At 37.5% G+C, this 16,826-nt stretch overlaps 4 protein-coding genes across 6 annotated transcripts; all 4 read right to left on the bottom strand.

Annotated features, from left to right (window-relative positions):
* Nucleotides 1-127: 127 nt before the first annotated feature.
* LOC114726665 ((+)-neomenthol dehydrogenase-like) lies at nucleotides 128-1,949 on the bottom strand. The gene is made up of 5 exons (XM_028913335.1): nucleotides 1,927-1,949; nucleotides 1,555-1,804; nucleotides 1,051-1,110; nucleotides 609-788; nucleotides 128-505 (listed from the first exon to the last, which is right to left on the bottom strand). The coding sequence occupies exons 1-5, from the start codon at nucleotides 1,947-1,949 to the stop codon at nucleotides 128-130; spliced, it is 891 nt and encodes a 296-aa protein (XP_028769168.1).
* Nucleotides 1,950-3,593: 1,644 nt separating this feature from the next.
* LOC114726655 (transcription termination factor MTERF5, chloroplastic) lies at nucleotides 3,594-6,847 on the bottom strand. Of its 3 annotated transcripts, XM_028913322.1 has the most exons (5): nucleotides 6,367-6,846; nucleotides 5,936-6,099; nucleotides 5,396-5,445; nucleotides 5,118-5,301; nucleotides 3,594-5,016 (listed from the first exon to the last, which is right to left on the bottom strand). In XM_028913322.1, the coding sequence occupies exons 4-5, from the start codon at nucleotides 5,200-5,202 to the stop codon at nucleotides 3,923-3,925; spliced, it is 1,179 nt and encodes a 392-aa protein (XP_028769155.1). In that variant the 5' UTR covers nucleotides 5,203-5,301; nucleotides 5,396-5,445; nucleotides 5,936-6,099; nucleotides 6,367-6,846; the 3' UTR covers nucleotides 3,594-3,922. The 3 variants fall into 3 exon arrangements, with proteins under 3 accessions (XP_028769155.1, XP_028769153.1, XP_028769154.1); XM_028913320.1 differs by lacking the exon at nucleotides 5,936-6,099 and having other exon boundaries at nucleotides 5,107-5,301; nucleotides 6,367-6,847; XM_028913321.1 differs by lacking the exon at nucleotides 5,936-6,099.
* A 2,198-nt stretch (nucleotides 6,848-9,045) lies between these two features.
* On the bottom strand, nucleotides 9,046-11,890 carry LOC114726664 (uncharacterized). Its single transcript, XM_028913334.1, has 7 exons — nucleotides 11,398-11,890; nucleotides 11,104-11,253; nucleotides 10,823-10,975; nucleotides 10,699-10,746; nucleotides 10,500-10,610; nucleotides 9,842-10,398; nucleotides 9,046-9,750 (listed from the first exon to the last, which is right to left on the bottom strand). The coding sequence occupies exons 1-7, from the start codon at nucleotides 11,888-11,890 to the stop codon at nucleotides 9,130-9,132; spliced, it is 2,133 nt and encodes a 710-aa protein (XP_028769167.1). The 3' UTR covers nucleotides 9,046-9,129.
* Nucleotides 11,891-14,212: 2,322 nt separating this feature from the next.
* LOC114726654 (uncharacterized) lies at nucleotides 14,213-16,332 on the bottom strand. The gene is made up of 6 exons (XM_028913319.1): nucleotides 16,264-16,332; nucleotides 16,014-16,166; nucleotides 15,839-15,886; nucleotides 15,645-15,755; nucleotides 14,993-15,546; nucleotides 14,213-14,893 (listed from the first exon to the last, which is right to left on the bottom strand). The coding sequence occupies exons 1-6, from the start codon at nucleotides 16,283-16,285 to the stop codon at nucleotides 14,285-14,287; spliced, it is 1,497 nt and encodes a 498-aa protein (XP_028769152.1). The 5' UTR covers nucleotides 16,286-16,332; the 3' UTR covers nucleotides 14,213-14,284.
* Between the last annotated feature and the right edge of the window lie 494 nt (nucleotides 16,333-16,826).

Here is a 16,826-nt window from a genome sequence, read left to right as displayed (position 1 = left end):
ATTAACTGGGATAGAACGAAGGAGAGTGTACGTTACAGCAACAATTTATAACTAAACAGCTAAGCCAAGTAATTAAAGTATTCTTAATCCAAAACATACAAAAGTTGATGCAAAGTCAAGAACTTGATTAGAATGGTATTTCTCCATCCTTAGTAAAGAAGAGGCCAGAAGGTGCAGAATCTGCCAGAAGGGCTATATTTGCAGGAGTTTCAGCAGCTTCATCAACACTTAAAGTGCCCATATTATTGGTCATATCAGTCTTCACAAACCCAGGACACACACAGTTTATGTGAACATTAGGGAACATGGAAGCTAGTAATCTTGTGTAGGCATTTACAGCAGCTTTTGAAACTGTATAAGCTGAAGCAAAAGTAGGCCATCTTTTCATCTTCAGTGACCCTTCTCTGAAGTCTTTGAGAAAGTCCTCAACCACTTCATTAATTTTTTCTTTGTTCAGGCTTTCTATGTCACTTAACACTCCTCTAGCCCGCTCATTTTGTATGTTCTGTAAAGAAGATTAAATGATTTCGAATAAATTACTTAAATTTATAACCATTTTGTGTAAAGTTATATCCTTTAAAAGAAAATGAACAAATGAAAATTGTTACCTTTAACATGCCGGCTCGAGAGGAAACATTGAGAATGGTGGGGGAAGAGGACAAATGGAGAAGAGGAAGAAGAGCTTCCACAGTTCTTTGTGTGCCATGGAAATTAGTTTGGACACACTGTTGAGCCATCTCATAAGTTTGGAACCCTACTTCATCCCAATCAATCTCTGCACCATTTCTCTGCAACACTCAATTGTTAATTATTACATTCATTCCGCTATTCACAGATACTGGTGATTTTGACTGAGTAATAATAGTTGATTCCACTAGTGTTATGCTTGTGCATGAAGAAAACTATCATTCAGAAAGCTTTACAGCCATTCCATCCAACCCAACTTAAAATGAAATGCACACTAAAGAGGAAATCATAGCATAAAGCCAAGAAATCAAAATTTGAGTACTTGAAATAGAGGGTGGGAGGGAGGTAATTGAAGCTAATTACCTTTTTTATCAAAGCATCAGGATCTGTTATTTTGCCACCTGCAGCACCAGCATTGTTCACCTGCGCCAACATGATATGGAGACAAAATCTGGTTGGCTAATCATTTGTCCACTAAACTCCAACTAGTTTCATATCTAATTACAATTACTCACGATGTTTAAATATGATGGTATGCTGAAGTGTTTTAGATTCTGTCTAAATGTTTTAAAGCTGAACCAAAGATCAAGCAGACATGGCATTTTGATTGAGTCAGAACCCCTTCAATCATGTGGTCGTTGCAAAAGAAAGACATAGTACATGTTAGAAAACGCATTCCATGATGCTTCAACTTCATGGAACGTGTTTCCAAACACAAATCACAGTAGTAATTAGATCCCTGACCCCCAAAAAAAAAAAAATCATTTGGAAGGGAAGACGGTGTCGGACAGTTAGAAACGTTGGTTTTATTATATACTCATTTGTTAGCTGTTAATTTGAGTTCCAGAATATATTAGCATTTGATACCAAGATGTCGAGTTTGCCAAAGGCGGTGGTGATGAAATGAGCTAAGGAAGCAATGCTTGAAGGATCAGTGACGTCAAGCTGATGAAACAGCAGAGAGTCTGACGACACACCAAACTCTTTGAGCTTCTGAACTGCTTCCAATCCTCTCTTCTCGTTTCTTGCTGTGAGAACCACCTTCACCCCTCTTGCTGCCAACTTCTTGCATATTCCATACCCAAGCCCCTTGTTGCCTCCAGTCACTACTGCATACCTGAAATATATATATATATATATATATATATATCCACAAAGCTAACTTGCACGAATCACATCAAAATGTTTACTTGGTAAATAAGATTCAAGAGAACTCGGAAAGTTATTTCGAAGATATACCTCATTTCTTTTTCTACCTCCATTGGTGACGATTCGAGCTCTCTTCGTACGTGCAATGACAGAAACAATGAGCAGGGTCGTGTTTTCTTTCTTTAAAACACAGACACACACACACATATGAGCATGCATACGTTCATAAGCCCTGTGAAGAATGGTCGGATCATTGATCACAATAAATAGTGTAGCTGTTTCCATCAATCTAAGAGATACAGGAACAAAAAGAAGTTGACTGTCAAGAGGAAATTGAAAACTGAGAATTAATTTATTATCTATTGGAGCCGACTACGTGATTCTATTTCCATCATTGTTATTGTAGGTCATTCATTATTATATATGGACAAAAAAAAGGCTTAACAAGCAGCTTCTTCTTGGACTCTTGTAACTGTAGCCGATTAAGCTGTGATTGAGACATATTTTACTTTATTGTTCCACTCTTTCAAGTGTTTCAGAAACAGGGGTTACCATTTTCCGGGAACAACTTGATGATAAATGACGCCGAGCAAAGCTATAGTTCAGTAGGATTTCATTGATTAAACTAGGGTTAATATAATTTTTTTCACAAATTTGCTTTTATTTTAATTTTGGTCCCTCAAATTTCAAATCATTTTAATCCTTTAAATTTCATTTCATTTAAAATATTAGTACTTATAATCCAATAAAAACCTGAATTTTTTTCCTGTTAAATTAAATAAGAAGCCAATTCAAATTTTGTGGGACGAAAAATGAAGTTTGCTTCTTCTTTTTTTCCTCGTTCGCAGCATTTTAAGCAAAAAGAGGCAATAAAATCACGAAGAGGCAGGGATTAGTAGACGACAAGGCACATATGTGGCTCTTTACTCTGCTCTTGTTAGCCATGTAAGACGGAGCAGACCAAGTTATAACGCAAACTCGGCCAGAAAAAAAAAATAAAAAGGTTATAACGGAAACAAATATTCAAATAATAGGGACTATTTTTAACAGTGTAGGGAGGAGTTATAAAAAGAAATTTACAGAAATCAAATTTTAAAATGAGGTAAGATTCAAGGACCAAAAATATATTTTTTTCCTATTTTATATTACGCTCTCTAAAATTCCTCAATGTAAATACTGTTCGCTAGTTGGTATTTATTTTAAAAAACCTACATCATCTTTCTAACATCATAACACTTAGAAATGAAGAAAGGCGTTGAAACGGGTTATAGAAGTGTCGTGGAAACGAACACCAAAATCACCCTGTTCTAGTTTTATTTTTTGTCCCATACCAAAAAATTTTGAAACGGGTTTATCCCATCTCAATATGACCAGAACAAAAACAAGCCAGCCGGGGGACAGGATTATTTTAAACACGCCTATTACCCATGAGGCAAAAGATCCTCTGATATTCGAATCTGGGGCAGTTGGTTAAAATGTTTTGCTTTCAATCTTTTCTCTGGGCTTTTCCTTCTTCGTTAAAAAAAAGTGCAGTTGGTAAGACCAACTTCATAAAGTCAAGGGATCCCCAGAGAGCATCCCGGTCCCCGAGAGAAAGACAGGCATGTTTCAATAAAAGTACGTCACGTGTGCTACTCATTGTCATTTGTCAATCCATCCTTTAAACTATCAAAAGAGAAGACATTATCTTCAAATTTTCTCAATAAACTATCAATAATGACAGAAAAGATCGGCCCAAGTGAAAACACGAAACCAAATAATCTAGGCAAGACTACTTAACACTTTCAAAACCAATTAGAGCACAATAAAGTCCATCAAAACAAGTAGAACCATTTAATGTATGGACGTAGAAACGATTTGATGTACTTTACAAGACTGGTTTTAACATCCAAAACTTGAGAATAAGGCTGCAATCAATGCAGGTCGAATTTTCCGGGATAGGCATCACGAGTTACTAATTCTTGCTCTGCCATAATGCTGTGAAACATACACGAGGTTAGGCATCTGTTATTCTAATTCTAAAAGACTACAAACAGCAAAGACGAGGCCTTCATTTTGCCTTGTGTGGTTCACCATGTTTGGCACTTCAACTAGAATCCCGGTCAAGCTGCATTTTCTTCATTTTCTTTTTCAAGGCCTCCTCAAAGTCGCTGCTTGACAGAGACAGAAGCTGGTTTAGCAGCAACTTCACACCGCACTCTTTCATTCGAGCATATCTCGGTTTAATCCTCTCTTCCAAACTGTAACCAAAAAACTGAGGGAACTTGACCAGCTCTGGTTTAGGGTAGTCCATGGTCAGAAAGAATTCCCATTTTGGGATCAAATTATCAGCCAAGCTAAATGTATACAATGATCCATATCTTGAAATCATGGTCCCAACTTCCTGTACGGTGTATCCGCTCTCTAAGAAAAAATCTGTTACAGGCTTTAGATTGGCCTCAATGCTGAGACCAAAATTTTGTGGACATCGAAATAGAAGAATGCCAACATCAACTCCCAAGGAACGAAAGTAATTTGCTGTTGGTCTTAGCTTGTCTTCCACATTGTAACTGATAATATTGGGGAAGCGAGTTAGGATCTTGCCTATGTTCTCCTCTGAGAGACCTATTTCATAGAGGAAATCTACACTTGTTTTCACCTTTTGCTTGCTGTAAGTTAGAAGAGCTGGAAATCTGTATATCACCTTTGCCCACTGCTGCTTGTCTACACCAAAGGTTTCCAAGAACTTCATGGTGGGTTTAAGATTCTCGGAGAGACTGATACCACATAATTGAGGCCTTTTAGTGAGAATGATGGGAATATCTTCTTTTGGAACTCCAAGTTCTAAAAGAAACTCAACAACTGGTTTGATTTTTCCTTCTAAGCTATAATAGGCAAATGAGGGAAATCTTCGAGTAATACTCTTGATTTGCTCAATTTTCATTCCAAACTCCAAGAGATAGACAATATGAGGACGAAGCTTGCCAGCACGGTCTATCTCACTAACTTGAGACATGGCTTTCGTCTTCTTTGATTCCACCAATGAACTAGGAATAGAAATTGGCGCTCTAGGCTTTTCCTTGACAGGAGGGTTTGGATAGTTTTCCACGAAATCCATCAAAATGTCTCCATATTCTTCAAAAAGGGATTCAAGATAAGGAATCAAGGCATCTCTAATCTCAAGAGTTGTAAGTTCTCTTCCTGTTCATGTCAAGGAGACTAAGATTATTAGGACTAAGTGGAAATTAAAATGAAATGAAAGTGCAAAACTAAACAATGTTGCAATCGAACCTACTAGGTACCGAGATTTATGTTTAGAGTGAATCTTCGATACAAGGTGATTGACGAAAACATCTGACTTATTGATGGTTCTTGCTGCAACTGCATTACTCAAGCCTTGTTTCTTCAAAAACAAGGTTAATACAGCCTTTGCTTCTTCCTTTTCTGCTGCTAACAGGGTTGGAGGCACCAATTTTAATGACCGATCTGTACCAAAGATCGATATCATGAATGGACTCTATTTAATAGATTAAAAACCAAACCTCAGTCACGACTTTAAAGTCAGCAAATAAATGCTTACCATTCTTCGCTTGGCAAAAGAAAACCCTTGCAATATGATGAGGTTGACTCCTGATGTAAATTAACAAAAACATCAAATAAGTACAACATGACATTCAGAAAAAGTAATAAAAAGCAAAATGAGGACCCACACATCTTCCACTGTACTTCTTTGAAACATAATGGCACAATCACGCTATTTGGCCACGGTGTGTTGAGTATTTAGGACTTAGCAATGGTTCCACACTGACAATAATGAAGTCCTTTTCCACAACCAGAGATTCCATATCAGCAGAGAAGAATCTTAACCTTTATACAAGTGCCTCCGGCTGGCATTAATTTACACCCTTTTAGAGAGTATCACTTCCACGTATATTCCAACCGTATACTGTAAGCTCGAGTAGCTATGAACGCATTTTTAAGAACATGATTTTTATGAGATTGTAACACGTATAATTGCGACTTAATCAACTCTGAATGTGCCTAAAATGAATTCAGCATTGCCTAATGCTGGTTCCTTGCATGTTCATCATGATCTTTTCTATAACTCTAGTTTTATTACCTTCACATTGCCATCATCTCATATACCAAGCATCTAATCCTTTCAAACCACTCCAGTTCAGTGCTTTGGTTTTTCAACCGCTTAATAAATTTCAGGGGCATATTAATAGCAGCTTCAACCATTCTGAGTACACATGCTTACCATTTAGACTATAAAGAAGAGACCTAGAGAGAGGGAGAGATGTTAGGATTACATTGAATAGCATTGAGCTGAAGAAGTAGTATTTAAGTAAAAAGACCCATGTTTAGGCAGAAAAGTGACGTGAAGGCCCTTAATATATCTCATCTCTCTAGAATCTAAGGCCTAACAAGAAAAAGAGGGAGCTGCTTGCAGATGCAGAAAAGGAGTACATTACACACAGGAGCATGCTATTTACAAGATATTGATGGATGCTTGCGGATGCAGACAATGGTAAAGAAGAGAAGGATCACCTCTTGCTAGTGTATACTCTTGTCCAAGAGGAATGCTGGGCCAGGCGATTTAGATAAGGAATCTCCATACTGGCTACTTCAGTGAGTAAACGGTTCAGCTAATAGAAGCTCAGGAAATATCTGAGGCAGTATCTTGAAATTCTTGCACAGTCACTGTCACCGCTGTCGCCTCCGGCGCCGATTCCCTCTTCTCCTCCAAGCCTCAGCCAACGGCGACGTTGCTGCCTCGGACCCCCTCACGCCTGGCTTTCCGTATTCCAAATACTGACGGTAGCCACTGATTTTCTGTCACCGCCGGCAATGATTCCCTTTCTCCATCAACCCTCTCAGCGGCGGTGATGCACCCAAAACAATCGGCCCCGCCAAGTCAGCTACCCCACGTTCATTTATCCAAACCAGATCCAGCGTAATCCATCTGGGAAGATAAGAGATTATCAGTCATTTTAGTCTTCATAAATAGAAATATCCTTCCGGAAAAATGACTCTAGTCCCTTATCCATTGAAAAGAAAAATGTTCTCACTTATTAAAGTACTGAAAAAAAACTTAACCTCTCAAGTCTCACCTTCGAGTCGCCAGGGCCAGCCGCCACGTCAGAGCGTCCCAAGAATGGTCTCTAAGAGAGTATAAATGTATAATAATACAAAACATTTTATACTACTACCTGCTTAATATAAAAACTAGTTTAATTTTTAATTTGATCCTAAATATAAAATCTTAATCTACTTTATTTCTTATATTTATCTAACTTTTTCAAAGTAATTCTTGTAATTGCATATATTAAATATTCAATTTAATAGTAGTTTTAGCTAATATATTATTAGTAAAAATATTTTAGGAAAGATAACACCTAATTATTATAAATAAATAACTCAACAAACTTCTTTAATCTATTCAAATTAGTCAAATGTATCTTATATTAAGAATCATAAGTAGTATGTTTATAGATTAATACAACTATTTAAAATTTTAATCACGTGTGATGCTAAAAAGAAACTATTTAAATATATGTGGATAATACTATTTCAGCTCTTTACTATAAAAGTTAGTTGATTAATTTGAGTAAATTAAAGAGGTTTGTTAAGTTAGTTATTCATAATAAATATATGTTGTCTTTCCTAAAACATCCTTACTAATCAGGTGTATTAGTTTTAATGTTTGATGAAACATTTAATATGTACAGCTATTATAAGGACTATCTTGGAAAAAAATGAGTGAACATGAGAGACAAAGTAAATTGAGATCTTATATTTAGGATCAAATTAAAAGTCAAACTAGCTCATGTATTAATTATAGGTAATCTACTACCTCCAGTCCTTAATATAATACTACCTCCAGTTTTAATTATAAGAGTCATTTGACTAATTTAAAAAGATTAAGGAAGTAAGTTGAATTAGTTATTTGTCCTAAATAGATGTTGTCTTTCCTAAAATATCATTGCTAATCAAGTGTATTAACTAAAACTATCATTGTTAGAAGGGCTACTTTAGAAAAAAAAATATATAAATATGAGAGACAAAGTAGATTGGAGTCTTATATTTAGGACCAAAATAAAAATTAAACAGGGTCTTATATTAAGGACCGGAGGTAGTAGTTTGTTTGACTTTTATTTTGGTCCTAATTATAAAACCCCCAGTACACTTTATCTCTCATATTTATCTATTTTTTTTCAAGTTAGTCATTGTAATAATAGCAGTTCTAGCTAATACACTTGATTAGTAAAAATATTTTAGGAGCAACACTTATTTGTTATAAATAACTAACTTAACTAATTTTCTTAATCTATTCAAATTAGTCAACTAACTCTTACACTACCTCTTGTCCTTAATAGAAGACCTTATTTGATTTTTATTTTGATCCTAAATATAAGATCCCAATCCATTTTGCCTCCCATATTTATGTATTTTTTTTCCAAAAAAGTCCTTCTAATAATAATAGTTCTAGACAATACACTTGATTAATAATGATGTTTTAGGAAAGATAACACCTATTCATTACAAATAACTAACTTAACTTATTTTTTTAATCTTCTAAAATTAGTTAACTAACTCTTATAATTAGGATCGAAAGTAGTATTAAGTACAAGAAGTAGTATTAAATTATGTATGCCTTTGTCTAGTATATGCTTTGATAAGTACGTCCGAGAAATTTAAGTCCGGTTACATGAGGTTGCCGAAAATTGGGTTTCTTCTGGGACCCGTAGCCACACTCTATTACATCCCCATAATATATATGCTAAAAATCTTAAATTTATCGTACACTAAAGTTCCTGGCTAGCTGCAAATGCAAAAATCGTAACGAGTACTGAATAAAAAGCACATGGCTAGTTAATCGTAAAACCCCCAAACTCTTGAAATAATGCTTTCACATGCCATGTTCTACAGCCAATGGTGCTCCCATGATTTTTGTCTCCACACACACCCTTGACATATAGCCACCGAAAGCTAATATATATTCACTAATATTTGTTCTTATCATTTGTACGTGATTCCTTGTTAATGAGATTCTTGAACTTAATCAAATTCATTCGTCATGCCTCTTGAATGACTGCTATGATATGCTTCATTCTAAGCTATAAAGTTTTGGCACTTGAAACCACACTTCATTACATCCAAGCACCTTAAAAATTAAAATACTAAATCACTCGTACACACTTAAGTTGCTGCATAATAAATATAGTAGTATAATCATAATAAGTCAATAAAAGTACACACATGTAATAGACTTGAAATCAGGCTGATGATGAGACATGGAAAACTTGAGGATCACAATTGAAGTCCAGCGGTGGGACTGTAACTACGTTGTGGAACGTGCTTGAAGATAGCCCACAGAAGATCCAAGTAGAGCGGAAACTGTGCCAAAACAAAAAGGGTTACAGGGAGGCAAGTCACCACGTAAAGTGGAAGAGCAAGATGATGAAGTGTATCCTTGAGCACGAAGAAATGTCCAGCACAGAATGACACCAACATGGAAGCAATCGACACGAACAAGGAAGTCAAACCTATCATTAACTTCCTCGGCAAGTCTTTGTTAAAGTCTTGCTCTTGAAATCGAGAAGTGAGAATAGATAGGAACATCACCAGGGCCGTGATGGAGAAGCCCAGTGCCATGAGTGATGAGATGGCGAACAGTTGGAATTCTCGCCTATCTTCAAGGATTGGTTCGCCTGTTTCTGGGATGAATCCGCCGGGCACAGTGGCTGCTGTGGCAAATGCCACCGTGGCAATTAGTGCCGCCACCACCGAACATGATTCTGAGGTTTTGTTCAGCCACTCGGAGGCCGTTTTCGTGAGGTCCTTGTGAGTATTGGTAAACACAACATCTGGGGTTTCATTCTTATTGTTGTATCGAACAAAGAAATCAGGTGGCATTGGCTTATTTACGAACTGCATCAGAAATAACATTCAGATAATCATAATTCAGATATTACAAGGAAAAACAACACGCGCGCGTATCTTGTTATTATTAATTAATTACCTTGTACCACTTGAGTTCCCATTGCATTTGAAGAGCTTCGCCAGGAATGAGCCAAGGCTTGTGCTCACGAAGTGTGGCTGCCAAGTGCAAAGCACTGTTTCCATCCTTATCCATCTGATGAAATAAGCTCTCTTTATAAATAGCCTTCTTCAACAAGAACTCATACACATAAGGTTGCCTGAATTCTACTGCTAATAACACGATGTTCTTCTTATCTTCATTCATATCGTTAATGGCCACAGGAAATAACTCCACAATTTTCTCTATTATTTCCATCACACCATTCTTTGCAGCCACTAATATAGGAGTCTCTGTTGTCCTCCTTTTAGGATTCTGCTCATCATTACCGTTGTTCTCGGTGTTCGAAGGTTTGATTGATACTCGTGGGATGCCATCGGCGTCTGACCACTGCTTTGGATAGCGTTCGTCTTCTTCGGGGTTCCTCCCATCATCCTCATACTCATACATGGAAGCGTGGCCAAGAAGTTGTTCGACTATCTGAACAGACCATGTATGGTTCTCCTTTTTGCGATATAACTTCCCCAATTCCTCTGATCCTGGGGAAATTTCGAAATATATAATAAGCATATATGGATTGTGAGTGTCATGTGCCATCATATATATTTAGCATAATTTAAACATAAATAAGCATATATACCTTTCCCCAAAATTATCAGAAGCACCAGATAAAAGAACCTGATCAAATCGCAACAGGTTTTATAATTAACTGGAAATAGCGGATTTGCCTGAGCTCTGTCCACGTGTGATCCTAATTAAACAATGGTATAATAGTTTAATTTGCAATAGTACTCACACGTGCTATTTTAATTAATGCCAAAATTCAAAAGATCTCTCACCGCCCGCTCCGGGATTTTCCGCATCAGCTCTAGCAGGTTTGCGTACAACTGGAAATAGAAAACTCAATAATTTAAGTCCCGGTTACTAGCAAGATCTCAGCTAGGGGATGGAGGGGGTAATTACCAGCAGTAATCACTTTTTTAATTAGTTGGGAAACATCCCACAATATTTTGCAGTTGTCAGGACAATCACGGCTGTCGCTGTCCTCGACTGCACGTGTGCATTTCTGATGTTCATATGCTGGATTTTCTACCTTAAGCTTCTCAACTTGTATACCTTCAACATAGTATGCATATATTACAAACATCATGCCGATCGATGAATCAGTCAAAAAGGCTTCCTTTTTTTTTTCCCCCTTAGTTAACTAAGCCTGCATGCATGAATAATGACACGAATTTACATACAGTGATAAATGAGGGTTTCCATCCGTCCGAGGCGGCTTCCGCTCCTGAAAGCACTGGGCTTTGATGCTAGCAAATGCAGAGGAGACGATCCTTCCTCATTCACCCAATTCGCAAGCTCTTTATACAGATGAACTATTCGAAATGCAAGATCTATATATATATATATATATATATATATAGCATTAGTTAAATAATGTTACAGTTGACTGGAATAAACAAACATATACATATATATTAATGGAGAAGCTGGCTAGTGGAAATGAAAGAGTTAACAGAGAATGAATTGAGACGTACGAAAGAAGTCACCGTTGATTGCGCAGTGCAGAATAGTGTCACCGTTGTTCCTTCTACAGTTACCATAGTAGGGAGGGGCGGTGGTGAGAGGGTTTCGGATGTAATGAAGGCAAAGAAAAGCATGTTTTCGGCCATAGAGAGCGGCCAAGAAGAGAGGCGTCTCGCCGTCAACGTTACGATCATCCACCAAGGTACGCTCCACGCTAGCAATGATGTGACACATTCTGGCATTGCCCATGTAAGCTGCCAAATGCAAGGCGGTGTTGTTTCTATTATTTGAAGTTCGGAAAGCCTCTTTATTCTGCGACATGGCGTCGACCATCTGCTTCACCACGTCCTCCTTCCCATCAGAGACTGCTATGTGCAAAGCAGTTTGTCCAGAGCGAGTAATTCTGGCATTGTGAAGCGTCGCATCTTGCTTGTACATATCAATGACCTTGCCCCATTCCCCTTTCATGGCGCATGAGAATAGGGTCTTCTTGGTGCTCTCCATGGCTTTACGTAGTTTTGTTTCCACATCAGTGATTGCTCCGTTTAAATACTGATGATCACCTTAAGAGACTGATGATCCATCTACTTTTATTGGCCAGAGTTGGCTGGGTTATCAAGTTATTCCCCAAAGAAGGAAAAAAGCAGAAGAATATCTTATAAGCCACAAAGAGAAGATAAAAAAGGCGTAATGTATACTTGTGCGTTGGGAATTCCAAAAAAGAGAACAAAGAAGAGTGTAATTTACAAAAGCCCAGCATGTTGGTGCTTTTTTGTTTAAGGTGCTTCGTGGTGGGGAGCAATCGTGAAAAGCATGAGATAAGAAAGTGAGAAATTATTCAATTAAAGAGAGGGGGACAATAAGAAAGAAAGAAGTTTGATAGGGCAGGTGGGACACGGCAGTTCAAATATTAGTCATTAAAGCGTTGTTAATCACATCTTAATCACCAATCAGGTTCAGGCGTTCGCGTCATAAGCTACTCGTGGTCTTTCCAAATCGGGAATAACTTTTGGGAACTGACACCTTTTGTTAAATTAAGAGTTGAGACGCAAGCTTGCTTTGTGCCCTGCAGGGGGTAAAAAAAAGCAAAAGCCTCTCAATCAGTCGTGTCACACGCCTCTGCTCTTTGGCTTCAAATCCTCCAATTAGAAAAAAGAGCCTAATTAAACCATCGCTACTTTTTTTTTTTTTTTGGTGATCCACGCATAAATAACCTTGGGTTTTAAGTAACTCTAAGTCGCTGACCATGCTCTTCTAAGTCCCCGGTCATCAACTCTACTACTGCATCTTCATTTGCATTTGCATTTGAATGCTCTTGATGTAAAACTACTTAGTTTGGATATATTAAGAGAAGTTGATAAGTGAGTTAATTATAATAAATGTGATGACTAAGATAATTATAATAAACATGACGTCATCCCTTTAAAATATCTTTACAAGTTAAATAAATTATTTTGAAAAGAATTAAAAAAACATGAAAGATAAAATGGGTTGAAGGGAGATCGTAATCAACTAATTTTTTTGCTCATTCTTATATGACTTCTTTTTTTTTATTAAAATTTTATAACTTTATTTTTTTTAAACCGAGCTCATTAAAACTTTTTCTCCCCTCCTCTGATTCTCCCATACTAAACATAGGTAAGTGAACTAAATTTCAAACCAGCTAAAGCATAGACATTGTCATTCTTAATGTCTTGAAAAATACTCCCACGACGTAACAGACCAAAATATATAAAAAGCTTAGTCTGAGGAGATGTTCAGCGTAGCTTGAATCCATAGCTCTTGAGGCTTGACGGACACCGACTTGACTCAAAAACTCGAGTTCCTCATGGCTTTTTTTTTGAGACTGCTTCACGCTCAGGTATAATGGAATAAAATATACTCCTCCGGTCCTTAATATAAAATCCATTTAACTAATTTGTTTAGATTAAGAAAGTTAGGTAAGTTAGTTAATTATAAGAAATGTGACACGTTTTTCCTAAAATACCATAATCATCTTTCTTAATATCTCATCTTTCTTTTCTACTTGATTATGGTTGAAGGAGTATCTATAGAAGTAATTTAAAGAAAATTGATAAATATGAGAAATAAGTCTTATATTTAAAATAAAAACTAACTCACCAATTGGGTTCTATATTAAAGACCGGAAGAGTATTTATTATCAACATAACAAAATTATTGTCTCCTTACAATCTATACGTAATATGTAATGTGATTGATTTTTTTTTTTTCCAAGTTAGATCTAGTTGTATGCTGAATCAAAGACAAGTCATCAGTTACTAACGTTTCGCTTGCAAATTAACAAATTATGAGTAGAGATCAATACTAAGGATTCTATAAAAAGAAAAAAAAAACTTTAAGAGCTCAATTAAAAATGAGATAAAATTATAAGAACTTGCATGTTAGTTTTTTCTTATTATTATCATTCATGATTTTTAAGAGTTTTTTTTTCACCTCTCCATTTTTAAGAAATTGAGAAATATGATTATGCTCTTTCTTGAACTAATTAATGCTTAACAGTTTGTAATTAAGACTCAAATCATATTTGAAATTGTCGACTACTCATTTTTCGATAAAAAATTTTCTACCACTCAAAAATATAATTGAAACTCTGTAGTTCTTCGATTTTGGTTTTTTTTTTTTTCCCCCTTCCCAAGTCATTCCATGCCTCCTGAGTGACTTCTCATATGCTTATAAAAAGATAAAGTTTGACGCTAGAACGCCTAGAAGCCACACTTTACCACATCCACTAAGCACCTTAAAATATTAAATTACTCGCACATTCAAGTTCCTACATATATAATATATAATCATAATAAGTCAATAAAAGCACACACATGCGATAGACTTTAAGTGTTCAATTGTACACTGATCAAATCAGGCTGAGACATGTTGAAGTCAGGTGGTGGGCCTGTAGCTACGTTGTGGAACATGCGTAACGGTAGCCCATAGAAGATCAAAGTAGAGTGGAAATTGTGCCAAAACAAAAAGGGTCACAGGGAGGCAAGTCACCACATATATTGGAAGAGCAAGATAATGAAGTGTATCCTTGAGCACGAAGAAATGTCCAGCACAGAACGACACCAACATGGAAGCAATCGACACGAACAAGGAAGTCAAACCTATCATTAGCTTCCTGGGCAAGTCTTTGTCAAAGTCTCTCTCTTGAAATCGAGAAGTGAGTATAGATAGGAACATCACCATGGCCGTGATGGAGAAGCCCAGGGCTACGAGTGATGAGATGGCGAACAGTTGGAATTCTGGTTTATCTTCAAGGATCGGGTGGCCTGTTTTCTCGAAGAATCCGCCGGGCACGGTGGCTGCCGTGGCAAAGGCCACCGTGGCAATTAGTGCGGCTACTAGCGAGCATGATTCTGAGGTTTTGTTCAGCCAGTCGGCGGCCGTTTTTGTGAGGTCCTTGTGAGTATTGGTGAACACAACATCTGGGGTTTCGTTCTTCCTGTTGTATCGGCCAAAGAAATCAGGCGGCATTGACTCATTCACGAACTGCTTCAGAAATTACGTCCAGATCATCAGAACACAGAAGTTACAGGAAAAAAATCAATATATACATATATATATGCATATTTTGTTGTTATTAATTACCTTGTACCATTTGAGTTCCCATTGCATTTGAAGAGCTTCGCCAGGAATGAGCCACGGCTTGTCCTCACGAAGTGTGGCTGCCAAGTGCAACGCACTGTTTCCATCCTTATCCATCTGATGGAATAAACCCTCTTTGTAAATATTCTTTTTGAGCAAGAACTCATACACGTGAGGTTGCCTGTGTTCCACTGCTAATAACACTATGTTCTTCTTATCTTCATTGAGATCGTGAATGGCCACCGGAAATAACTCCACAATTTTCTCTATTATTTCCATCACACCATTCTTTGCAGCCACTAAGATAGGAGTCTCCGTTGTCCTCCTTTTAGGATTCTGCTCATCGTTACCTTTGTCCTTGGTGCTGCTAGGTTTGATTGATGCTGCAGCGGTGTCATCCTGTGACGACGTTGTACTATAGCCTTCGTCTTCTTGTGGGTCTCTCCCATCATACTCGTACTCATACGTGGAAGCGTGGTGAAGAAGTCGTTCGACTATCTGAACAGACCATGTATGGGTCTGCTTTTTTCGATATATCTTCCTCAATTCCTCAGATCCTGGGGAAAATTCCAAATGCAATCATTAATGTTGTCCATGTGCCATCATACATATTTAGCATGAAATGCGTCAAACATAAATAAGCATACATACGTACCTTTCCCCAGAATTATCAGAAGCACCAGATAAAAGAACCTGATCAAATTGCAACAGGTTTTGTAATTAACTGGAAATAACAGATTTGCCTGACCTCCGGCCGCTCGGGATCCTAATGAAGCAATGGTATGAGAGTTTTCAGTGGTACTCACACGTGCAATTTTAATTAGTGCTAAAATTGAAAAGATCTCTCACCTCCCACTCCGGGATCTTCCGCGTCTCTTTCAACAGGTTTGCGTACAACTGGAAACAGAAAACACAGTAATTTTAGTCGCGCGCAATTATATGTGTCAACAAGTTCTTAGGTAGGGCATGGAGGGAAAAATTTATATAGATGGCGTGGGATTCAAATGTAATTAAATTTACATACCAACAGAGACCCCTTTTCTTATTAGCCGGAAAAAACCACACAATGTATTGTAGTTGTCAGGACAATCGTGGCTGTCACCGTCCTTGGCTGTTCCTGGGCATTTCTGATGTTCATCCGCTGAAGCTGCCGCCTTAAGCTCCTCAACATATATACCTTCCAGACAAACAAACAAATAAACACGGTGTGTGTGTGTGTGTATCAATGCATATATGCATGGATGAAGAATGGGACGAATTAAATGCTTATATACAGTGATAAATAAGGGTTTCCATCCGTCCAAGGCGGCTTCCGCTTCTGAAAGCACAAGGCTTTGATGCTAGCAAATGCAGAGGAGACAATCCTTCCTCATTCACCCGATTCGCAAGCTCCTCGTACAGATGAACTATATGAAATGCAACATCTATATATATATATATATATATATATATATTAAATGATGTTATAATAAACTATGTATATGTATAATGGAGAAGCCAGCTGGGTAGTGGAAATTAAAAGGGTTGAGGAAGAATTCACACGTACCGAAGAAGTCACCGTTGATTGCGCAGTGAAGAATAGTGTCACCATTGTTCCTTCTGCAGTTAACATCGAAGGGAGGAGTAGTGATGTCAGGGTTTCGGGTGAAATGAAGGCAAAGAAAAGCTTGTTTTCTGCCATGAAGAGCGGCCAAGAAGAGAGGCGTCTCGCCGTCGACGTTGCGATCATCCACTAAGGTAGGCTCCACGCTAGCGATGAGGTGACACATTCCGGAATTGCCCATGGAAGCCGCCAAATGCAAGGCAGTGTTGTTTCTATTATTAGGAGTTCGCAGAG

Source organism: Neltuma alba, unplaced genomic scaffold (genome assembly GCF_004799145.2).
Source record: "Neltuma alba isolate B1F8T4 unplaced genomic scaffold, ASM479914v2 tig00012398_pilon, whole genome shotgun sequence".
NCBI lineage: Eukaryota > Viridiplantae > Streptophyta > Magnoliopsida > Fabales > Fabaceae > Neltuma > Neltuma alba.
The sequence above is the reverse complement of the archived record's forward strand: the minus strand, read 5'-3'. Positions and strand labels throughout refer to the sequence as shown.

Coding starts and splice junctions, on each gene's coding strand:
- LOC114726654 (XM_028913319.1), bottom strand. CDS start 16,285: ATGGAAACCCTTATTTATCACT. Junction 15,887..16,013: donor AAGAAAAGGGGTCTCTGTTG/GTATGTAAATTT, acceptor TTCTGTTTCCAG/TTGTACGCAAACCTGTTGAA. Junction 15,547..15,644: donor TCTGATAATTCTGGGGAAAG/GTACGTATGTAT, acceptor AATTTTCCCCAG/GATCTGAGGAATTGAGGAAG.
- LOC114726665 (XM_028913335.1), bottom strand. CDS start 1,949: ATGGAGGTAGAAAAAGAAATGAG. Junction 1,805..1,926: donor GAGGTAGAAAAAGAAATGAG/GTATATCTTCGA, acceptor TATATATTTCAG/GTATGCAGTAGTGACTGGAG. Junction 506..608: donor CTCGAGCCGGCATGTTAAAG/GTAACAATTTTC, acceptor TCTTCTTTACAG/AACATACAAAATGAGCGGGC.
- LOC114726664 (XM_028913334.1), bottom strand. CDS start 11,890: ATGGAGAGCACCAAGAAGACCCTATTCTCATGCGCCATGAAAGGGGAA. Junction 10,611..10,698: donor GGAAAATCCCGGAGCGGGCG/GTGAGAGATCTT, acceptor TTGTTTAATTAG/GATCACACGTGGACAGAGCT. Junction 10,399..10,499: donor TCTGATAATTTTGGGGAAAG/GTATATATGCTT, acceptor AAATTTCCCCAG/GATCAGAGGAATTGGGGAAG.
- LOC114726655 (XM_028913320.1), bottom strand. CDS start 6,434: ATGGAGATTCCTTATCTAAATCGCCTGGCCCAGCATTCCTCTTGGACA. Junction 5,446..6,366: donor AGAGTATACACTAGCAAGAG/GTGATCCTTCTC, acceptor AATTTACATCAG/GAGTCAACCTCATCATATTG. Junction 5,017..5,106: donor TAAATCTCGGTACCTAGTAG/GTTCGATTGCAA, acceptor TGACATGAACAG/GAAGAGAACTTACAACTCTT.